Source organism: Cherax quadricarinatus, chromosome 75, assembly GCF_038502225.1.
Source record: "Cherax quadricarinatus isolate ZL_2023a chromosome 75, ASM3850222v1, whole genome shotgun sequence".
NCBI classification, from domain to species: domain Eukaryota; kingdom Metazoa; phylum Arthropoda; class Malacostraca; order Decapoda; family Parastacidae; genus Cherax; species Cherax quadricarinatus.
Genome location: NC_091366.1, coordinates 4,582,522 through 4,593,137, shown reverse-complemented (window position 1 = coordinate 4,593,137; position 10,616 = coordinate 4,582,522). Strand labels below are relative to the sequence as shown.

General features: G+C 41.5%; 1 protein-coding gene across 2 annotated transcripts in view; it reads left to right on the top strand.

Annotated features, from left to right (window-relative positions):
- The window catches only part of Drat (Death resistor Adh domain containing target), a 63,415-nt gene that overhangs the window by 34,866 nt on the left and 17,933 nt on the right, over nucleotides 1–10,616 (top strand). For both annotated transcript variants that reach the window (XM_070100945.1, XM_070100944.1), the window contains exon 2: nucleotides 8,670–8,811. In XM_070100945.1, the coding sequence (XP_069957046.1) occupies nucleotides 8,695–8,811 (117 nt within the window). In that variant the 5' untranslated portion in view covers nucleotides 8,670–8,694. The remainder of the gene's footprint in view (nucleotides 1–8,669; nucleotides 8,812–10,616) is intronic.

The following is a 10,616-nucleotide window of genomic DNA, read 5'->3' as shown; positions in this document are numbered from 1 at the left end:
AGGCGTAGAATTACTCTCTAGAAAGGCGTAGAATTATTCTCGTAGAAACTCTCTGCGTAGAATTACTCTCTAGAAAGGCGTAGAATTACTCTCTAGAAAGGCGTAGAAATTATTACTCTCTAGAAAGGCGTAGAATTACTCTCTAGAAAGGCGTAGAATTACTCTCTAGAAAGGCATAGAATTACTCTCTAGAAAGGCATAGAATTACTCTCTAGAAAGGCGTAGAATTACTCTCTAGAAAGGCGTAGAATTACTCTCTAGAAAGGCGTAGAATTACTCTCTAGAAAGGCGTACTCTCTAGAAAGGCGTAGAATTACTCTCTAGAAAGGCGTAGAATTACTCTCTAGAAAGGCGTAGAATTACTCTCTAGAAAGGCGTAGAATTACTCTCTAGAAAGGCGTAGAATTACTCTCTAGAAAGGCGTAGAATTACTCTCTAGAAAGGCGTAGAATTACTCTCTAGAAAGGCGTAGAATTACTCTCTAGAAAGGCGTAGAATTACTCTCTAGAAAGGCGTAGAATTACTCTCTAGAAAGGCGTAGAATTACTCTCTAGAAAGGCGTAGAATTACTCTCTAGAAAGGCGTAGAATTACTCTCTAGAAAGGCGTAGAATTACTCTCTAGAAAGGCGTAGAATTACTCTCTAGAAAGGCGTAGAATTACTCTCTAGAAAGGCGTAGAATTATTCTCTAGAAAGGCGTAGAATTACTCTCTAGAAAGGCGTAGAATTACTCTCTAGAAAGGCATAGAATTACTCTCTAGAAAGGCATAGAATTACTCTCTAGAAAGGCGTAGAATTACTCTCTAGAAAGGCGTAGAATCTCTAGAAAGGCGTAGAATTACTCTCTAGAAAGGCGTAGATATTACTCTCTAGAAAGGCTTAGAATTACTCTCTAGAAAGGCTTAGAATTACTCTCTAGAAAGGCGTAGAATTACTCTCTAGAAAGGCGTAGAATTACTCCTCTAGAAAGCGTAGAATTACTCTCTAGAAAGGCGTAGAATTACTCTCTAGAAAGGCGTAGAATTACTCTCTAGAAAGGCGTAGAATTACTCTCTAGAAAGGCGTAGAATTACTCTCTAGAAAGGCGTAAGTTACTCTCTAGAAGGCGTGGGAAATTACTCTCTAGAAGGCGTAAGAAATTACTCTCTAGAAGGCGTAGGGAATTACTCTCAGAAGAAGGCGTAGAATTACTCTCAGAAGGCGTAGATTACTCTCTAGAGAGGCGTAGAATTACTCTAGAAGGCGTAGAATTACTCTCTAGAAGGCGTAGAATTACTCTCTAGAAGGCGTAGAATTATTCTCCTAGAAGGAAGTAGAATTACTCTCTAGAAGGCGTAGAATTACTCTCTAGAAGGCGTGAGATTATTCTCTAGAAAGGCATAGAATTACTCTCTAGAAAGGCATAGAATTACTCTCTAGAAAGACGTAGAATTACTCTCTAGAAAGGCATAGAATTACTCTCTAGAAAGACGTAGAATTACTCTCTAGAAAGGCGTAGAATTATTCTCTAGAAAGGCATAGAATTACTCTCTAGAAAGGCATAGAATTACTCTCTAGAAAGACGTAGAATTACTCTCTAGAAAGGCGTAGAATTATTCTCTAGAAAGGCATAGAATTACTCTCTAGAAAGGCATAGAATTACTCTAGAAGACGTAGAATTACTCTCTAGAAGGCGTAGAATTATTCTCTAGAAGGCATAATTACTCTCTGAAGGCATAAAGGACTCTCTAGAAAGACGTAGAATTACTCTCTAGAAAGGCGTAGAATTATTCTCTAGAAAGGCATAGAATTACTCTCTAGAAAGGCATAGAATTACTCTCTAGAAAGGCATAGAATTACTCTCTAGAAAGGCGTAGAATTACTCTCTAGAAAGACGTAGAATTACTCTCTAGAAAGGCGTAGAATTACTCTCTAGAAAGGCATAGAATTACTCTCTAGAAAGGCATAGAATTACTCTCTAGAAAGGCGTAGAATTACTCTCTAGAAAGGCGTAGAATTATTCTCTAGAAAGGCGTAGAATTACTCTCTAGAAAGACGTAGAATTACTCTCTAGAAAGGCATAGAATTACTCTCTAGAAAGACGTAGAATTACTCTCTAGAAAGGCGTAGAATTATTCTCTAGAAAGGCGTAGAATTACTCTCTAGAAAGACGTAGAATTACTCTCTAGAAAGGCATAGAATTACTCTCTAGAAAGACGTAGAATTACTCTCTAGAAAGGCGTAGAATTATTCTCTAGAAAGGCATAGAATTACTCTCTAGAAAGGCATAGAATTACTCTCTAGAAAGGCATAGAATTACTCTCTAGAAAGGCATAGAATTACTCTCTAGAAAGGCATAGAATTACTCTCTAGAAAGGCATAGAATTACTCTCTAGAAAGGCATAGAATTACTCTCTAGAAAGGCATAGAATTACTCTCTAGAAAGGCATAGAATTACTCTCTAGAAAGGCATAGAATTACTCTCTAGAAAGGCGTAGAATTAGGAGGAATATGATCGAGGTGTATAAATGGAAAACAGGAATAAATAAAGGGGATGTAAATAACGTGCTGAAAATATCTAGCCTAGACAGGACTCGCAGCAATGGTTTTAAGTTGGAAAAATTCAGATTCAGGAAGGATATAGGAAAGTACTGGTTTGGTAATAGAGTTGTGGATGAGTGGAACAAACTCCCCAGTACAGTTATTGAGGCTAAAATGTTGTGTAGTTTTAAAAATAGGTTGGATAAATACATGAGTGGGTGTGAGTTGGACCTGACTAGCTTGTGCTACTAGGTCAGTTGTCGTGTTCCTTCCTTAAGTGAATGTGGCCTGCCCTGATTAGGTTGGGGCATTGGCTTAAGCCGGTAGGAGACTTGGACCTGCCTCGCATGGGCCAGTAGGCCTGCTGCAGTGTTCCTTCTTTCTTATGTTCTTATGTAAAGCTAGACGCCTAAGAATTAAGCAGTGCCTGGGAAATGGGGGGGATAATCAGATTTGATTCGAGGAAGAGGAGGATAGCTTCACTTCCTCGGATCAGGATAACATCAAAGGGAGCGCTGAACCCTTAGAGGTCATACAGCATCTCCTCTGAGGGAACTGGAAGCTGCGATTCATCTGCAAACTAGCATTCAATATTACCTGGAGTTTACCTGGAGAGAGTTCCGGGGGTCAACGCCCCCGCGGCCCGGTCTGTGACCAGGCCTCCTGGTGGATCAGAGCCTGATCAACCAGGCTGTTGCTGCTGGCTGCACGCAAACCAACGTACGAGCCACAGCCCGGCTGATCAGGAACTGACTTTAGGTGCTTGTCCAGTGCCAGCTTGAAGACTGCCAGGGATCTGTTGGTAATCCCTAACAAAGGGATAAAAGTTGCAATTTTGCCTTTTTTCAACAATCTCTCGGTATCACATGCCATTTTTACCAGGGGTTAAAGCAAACTCAATATAAACCATACCACGGGTGGGGATAGAACTCGCGGTCAGAGAGTCTCAAAACTCCAGACCGTCGCGTTAGCCACTGGACCAATGTTGACGGCATTGAGGGGACTTGAGCTAGAGTTCGTCACTGCCAGGCTAGCTGGAGATTCGTCTGTAAAAACTTGCATTTGTGGTCACAGTGGTGCCTGTGCTAACCTTCCTATGGTGTAGAAATATACCTAGTTGGATGAATCTTATTGTTGCTAGCTGGTCTAGTGGCTAACGCGACGGTCTGGAGTTTTGAGACTCGCTGACCGCGGGTTCTATCCCCACCCGTGGTATGGTTTGTTTGCAATCGTGTCATTACGATTTCGTGAGTCATGTAAACTCAATATATAAACACTGAAATGCAAAATAACCACAGTGAAAACATTGTGCTATTCTAAGCGCTATCACATTATCAAGGAATTCCACTATTTTTTCAGTGTGGTTATTTTGCATATTGTAATATCACCTGTTTACTGTGATCTTATTGTATACACTGAGATATATACATCTCTCAGTGTATATATGCTGTGTTATGGTTTATATAACCTTGTTAAATATTTATACTGGTAAACATGAACAATCCTTGCAGATTATAACCATGGTTGACATAGATCCTGTGTTCCAGCTTATAAACTAAACATTTAGTTTAACATTCTCTGTCTCTCTCTCTGTCTCTCTCTCTGTCTCTCTGTCTCTCTGTATCTCTGTCTCTGTCTCTGTCTCTGTCTCTCTGTCTCTGTCTCTGTCTGTCTGTCTCTCTCTCTCTCTCTCTCTCTCTCTCTCTCTCTCTCTCTCTCTCTCTCTCTCTCTCTCTCTCTCTCTCTCTCTCTCTCTCTCTGTCTCTCTGTATCTCTGTCTCTCTCTCTCTCTGTCTCTCTCTGTCTCTCTGTCTGTCTCTTTCTCTCTGTCTGTCTGTCTGTCTGTCTGTCTGTCTGTCTGTCTGTCTGTCTGTCTGTCTCTCTCTCTCTCTCTCTCTCTCTCTCTCTCTCTCTCTCTCTCTCTCTCTCTCTCTCTCTCTCTCTCTCTCTCTCTCTCTCTCTCTCTCTCTCTCTCTCTCTCTGCCCTATTTTAGGGATAACTCAGTAAGTTCATTCAGGTATGCACAATTATATAGATTATCATACACAGCAGCATATGCGTAAAGAACCTAGGATAACACAAAACAGTCAGGCAAAGTCCTTATATTAACCTTGATCGGTAGTGTAGGTAGAGGTATACAGATATACAGAACAGTCTTTGCATTGAGGCAACGTTTCGCTCAGGGCAGAACTTTATGAAGTCGATTTGAGCAAAATGTAGTCCTGTACCCATACATGTCTGCATTGAGCCAGTACATTGATAGTGTATAGTCTATGAATAGCCTTAGTGACCTTAATTAACTTTTAAAGTTTCGCTTTATTTCAAGGTTTATCAAATTAGACAGAACGAAACGTTACGTGTTCAAAGAGGAGGTACCAATGAGGAAACGGGCGAAATTATTTACAGATATTACCTTTCTGCCCACAGCTGTATGTCAGTCCCAGCTGGGACACTTTAATGGTCTCAGAAAATGAAAAAAAAAGACACATGTGCAACATCTGGGTATCTTTATTGTAGACGTTTCACCATCCAGTGGCTTTATCAGTACAAATTCTAGGACATAATTTGAAGACAGTAGAACTGTATACAAAAGATGAGGTAATCAGTCCCTCAGCCTTGAAGTTAGTGTGAAGAGCACCATAATCGTGGAGAATCTGGAGCACAGGTTATGTTAGGTTAGGTAAGGTTTGTCAGGAAACACTTGTCCTGTTTCCTGACACGGGTCTTAGTCAGATGATGACCCGCCTTTGGAGCTTTTGGTCATCTGTAGTCAGATGATGACCCGCCTTTGGAGCTTTTGGTCATCTGACCGAGGCCTTCCGCTGGCTTACCGGTCCACCCCTTTAAAAATTATGGTCAGTTACAACCATTTTAATTATCTACTGGAGCACAGGCAAGGACGCTGGTGCTTATATACGTCAGATGGAAAGGGACATGTAGCAGACGAGGGTATAGTCACTGGTAGAAGGGACTCCCCAGTGGGAGTAGATCATACCCAAAGAGATGGGTTAGTTGTAGTAGTAATTGTCGTAGCCGTGAAGAAGGTTATGTACATGTCCTCAGAATCAAGATTCCATGATGTTGCAGTGTCTGACAAGTTGTACAAGAATGGTATACAATACCATTGTCTGTCCCAATTACTGGATCACTACGACAAGGTCCTAGATGCACTAGAAGACAAAAAGAATGCAGATGTAATATATACAGACTTTGCAAAAGCCTTCGACAAGTGTGACCATGGCGTAAAAGCTCACAAAATGCGTGCCAAAGGAATAACAGGAAAAGTTGGTAGATGGATCTATAATTTCCTCACAAACAGAACACAAAGAGTAGTAGTCAACAGAGTAAAGTCTGAGGCGGCTACGGTGAAAAGCTCTGTTCCACAAGGCACAGTACTCGCTCCCATCTTGTTTCTCATCCTCATTTCTGACATAGACATGGATGTCAGCCACAGCACCGTGTCTTCCTTTGCAGATGACACCCGAATCTGCATGACAGTGTCTTCCATTGCAGACACTGCAATGCTCCAGGCGGACATCAGCCAAATCTTTCAGTGGGCTACAGAAAACAATATGAAGTTCAACGATGAGAAATTTCAATTACTCCGATATGGTAAACATGAGGAAATTAAAACTTCATCAGAGTACAAAACAAATTCCGGCCACAAAATAGAGCGAAACACCAATGTCAAAGACCTGGGAGTGATCATGTCGGAGGAACTCACCTTCAAAGACCATAACATTGTATCAATCGCATTTGCTAGAAAAATGACAGGATGGATAATGAGAACCTTCAAAACTAGGGATGCCAAGCCCATGATGACACTCTTCAGGTCGCTTGTTCTATCTAGGCTGGAATATTGCTGCACACTAACAGCACCTTTCAAGGCAGGTGAAATTGCTGACCTAGAAAATGTACAGAGAACCTTCACGGCGCGCATAACGGAGATAAAACACCTCAATTACTGGAAACGCTTGAAGTTCCTGAACCTGTATTCCCTGGAACGCAGGAGGGAGAAATACATGATTATATACACCTGGAAAATCCTAGAGGGACTAGTACCGAACTTGCACACGAAAATCACTCACAACGAAAGCAAAAGACTCGGCAGACGATGCAACATCCCCCCAGGTAAACTCCAGGTAATACCATTCTTGTACAACTTGTCAGGTTTCAGAAAAGTTTAACTCGATTGGTAGCACATTCTTCTCACACATTGTAGGTCCGGGGATCGATTCCCGGTAAAGCTGGAAACATTAATAATAATAATATAATATCTTTATTTCTACAAGTACATGTACAAGGTATACAGACCTAACACATCAATGACACTGCTATATAGAAAGTCGCTTGTTATGCAGAGCATTTCGGGCAAATTAGGTCAGTTTTGTCCCATGATGCGACCCACACCAGTCCACTAACACCCAGGTATCCATTTTACTGATGGGTGAACATAGACAACCAGTGTAAAGAAACATGCCCAATGTTTCTACCCTCGCCATGTGAAGCGAGAACTTTAGCCACGGGGCACTGTATCCTTAAGACAAGACACCTGCTGTCCATGTTCACCTAGCAGTAAAATAGGTACCTGGGTGTTAGTAGACCAGTGTGGGTAGCATCCTGGGACAAAATTGATCTAATATTCCCGAAATGCTCTGCATAACAAGCGACAAGTACATGTAGAAGGTATACAATCTTCGCTGATATACTTACCAGCGAAGATTGTATACCTTCTACATGTACTTGTAGAAATAAATATTATTATTACTACTACTATTACTTACAAATGAGTTCACATATTAATATAAATTTCCATAGTTCTGAGGGCGCATAGATGTATCTTAGTTTATCTTACATAATTCGAAAGCTATGGAGATTTAACCCAAGCTGACCTAATGAAGTCAAATACTCTGACTTATTTATACTGGTTTCCTTGTTTAATATATACTGCCTATTATGCCTTGCCATCTGACTAAAAATAGGATAGTCTCACTCGTCGGGTGTCTCTAAATTAGGTATCGCCTTTGTATTCCTAATTTCTCTTAAATATTCAGAAAATATGTCTCTGTAATACATTTATTTACGTTATATTATTTTATCCAAGGTGAATCGTAGGAATCATATAGCCATCGGGGAGTCCAGGGGAATTATGTTTGATCCAGAGAAGTGGAGGATAACTTAATTGTTTGAAATTATTATTATAAAGAAGCGCTAAACCTACAAGGGTCATACAGCGCAGAATTATTTGAAAGTAGCAACCCTTCACAGACATCAATCCTGCCCTCCCCACCATTGATGGTATTATTACTGAAGTGGGTTTAATTTTTGTTATGCAGACCTAAATTAGCGTATATCAAGAAGTAACTTCTGATCACATAGTACAATAACATATTTCTTCCTTAGTAGGACACACTAATTTGTAATAATTTTAGTCTCATAAAAGTCCCATCAACCCGATTTGTGAGCGAGGGGCCCCTTTGCTGGTTCCTTCTTGATTCTACTCTCCCTACTTACCTACTTAGTGCTACTTTTCCAATTGACTCTTGAGTACCTATATAACCACTCAGAGTAGAGGTCCAACATGACGTTATTCCCACTTATGTGTGTTTTTATCTCTACTCGTTATTCCCACTTACCTTTTATCTTTCCCTTTTTTTTACTGTCTTATTCAATGGACACATGTGTTGACCCACTGCTTCTCAAGTGTTTATATCTTATCATAACTCTCTTCCCCCCCCCCCTCTCTCTCTCTCTCTCTCTCTCTCTCTCTCTCTCTCTCTTTACACAAGGTTAGGTTAAGGTTCACAACTTTATTTACAAGCTGAAAGCTGTTACGTCCATTTGAAAGCCTTTTTATTGTTATGAAATACACAGATAAGGAACAGGGTGAAGTTGAAGCCATCTGTGGGCCAGGAACTTTATTTGGTCATCTGACTTTATTTCGTTGATGTCGTTGTGCTGTACGAACATGTTCCAGACACGAGTCATCATTATTCCAAGGCTGACTCGTGTCTGGAACATGTTCGTACATCACAACGACATCAACGAGATATAATCAAGTGACCAGATGAAGTCGCTGGCCCACAGATGGCTTCAACTTTTAAGAATCACACTACACATGTAATATATTATGTATTTGTGTATCCAGGGCGAGTGGGACGAGTGACGAGGAAATGGCACGCTTGGTCAAGCAAGTAAGCATTGAGAGCCCCAGCCATAAGCTCAAGGATTGTATATTTAGCTTCGAGACTCCTATGCCAGACACACCACCAGCAGGTGCCAGAGTCAAGGTACGTTCATAATTGACTGGTTTTTCTATTTTTCCACGTGGCCTGGTAAGCAACGCTCTTGCCTTACACACTGAGCGTGGTTCGATCCCCGACCGGGTGGAAATGTTGGCCATGTTCCTTACACCTGTTATCCCAATTCACCTATCAGTAAGTAGGTACCCGGGTGTTAGTCGACTAACGTGGATGGCATCCTTGGAGACAAGATTGAAAGACTACAATGGAAACAAGACAGTTATCCTGGGTGGCTAACTCTTAAGGGTGTGGGAAAAACCAGCTGTGAGGGAACGAGAGGTGGACAAGAGTGGCAGAGGACTGAAAAGAGAAGTAGGAGAGGTTGAAGGGAATCAACAATCAGATGGGTGAACAGGAAAGATAGCTGGACAAGGTTCAGATGAAAGGGTGGAACGCAGAGTTGGAAGAGGAGCAATAGGTAAAGGAGAAATGAAAGGAGGGTAAGAGAAGAAAAGAAGGGGGAGTGAGGTGGATGTCCTTGATATTTCATCTAGAGCTGCTGGTGTCCTTATTGAATCAGCAGTACAATGAGGGTAAAGAAGCACAAGAGAATGAGTGGTAAAGACAGAGTATGTACTCATCTAGTTGTACTCGCCTAGTTGTGGTTGCAGGGGTCGAGTCATAGCTGGGTGGGAGGAGAGTTGTTAGGTAATGGTTTAGGTGAATTAGTGGAAAATAACTGTTTGGTGTCAGGGATACAGATGAAGAGAGTTTTATTTGAACTATTAATCTGGAGGGTTAGTAACTGAAAAAAAAAAACAAGAACCGAGGCTTTATTTCTGTTGTAGTCCTTTTGGTCCTCTTCCTAAGGATGCATCCCACAGCAGTCGATTAGTACTCAGTGTACCTATTTACCCTTGGGTGAACAGGAACAACAGGTGAAAGGAAACATGCCCAATTTCTCCACCCTACTCAGAATCGAACCCAAGTGCTTTGGTTGTGAGCTGAAGGTGCTACCCTCTTTTGAGACACAGATTACTAACCTTACCCAACTGCAGGCAACAGCAATGTACATTGGCTTTCTGGCCAGCCTGAAAAAAAAAACACTTATTCACCCAAGATAACTAAAAAAAAAAAGTCAGCGTGACCTACTGTCATTGCTGGTTCTTCAGCAATTGGTGTAGGGTCCAAATTATTATTATTATAATCAAAAAGAAGCGCTAAGCCACGAGGGCTATACTGTAGGGTCCAAAGCATTTGTAGAGTGGATTGGAGATAATCCCAGCAATCCTTTTATTTATTTGTTTAGAGAGAGAGAGAGAAGTCAGCCCAGCCAAGGAGAGGTCTGGGGAACAGATGTCGGCTGGTAGGCCAGTATGGGAGAGAAGCAGAACCTTGGGTGCAAATGCTCAGCCGAACTGGGTTTTGTCGCCAAATGGCAGGGCAGTCATATAGGCCTAGTGGGGGGGGGGTTACAAAAGGCTGGTAAGCAGTCTTACATTATCTAGTCAGGACTTCAGTGCCAACTTTGGAGAAGTACAGAAATGCTGACTCAGGTGAAGAGGCATCCGGTTCTGATAGTGTTAAGGCCTGGGGTTCACCTGTCTCAAGGACTTGTGAATTGGCCTTGATGGACATTTGCTCTACTCCTGCCTTCAGCATCATTAACGAATTTTTCCCTTTTTTCTTCCCCTGGAATGTTTTTCCCCATCAGTCCTCTGCACAGTTGATCCAGGCACTATACATCAGATCCTTCTAGGATAATGGAAAGCCTGTTGTTGTGGACTCGCATAGGGATGTTAAGCAATGGAATCCACCTAAGTTAATTAGAGACTTATTGATCCATTTTCTCT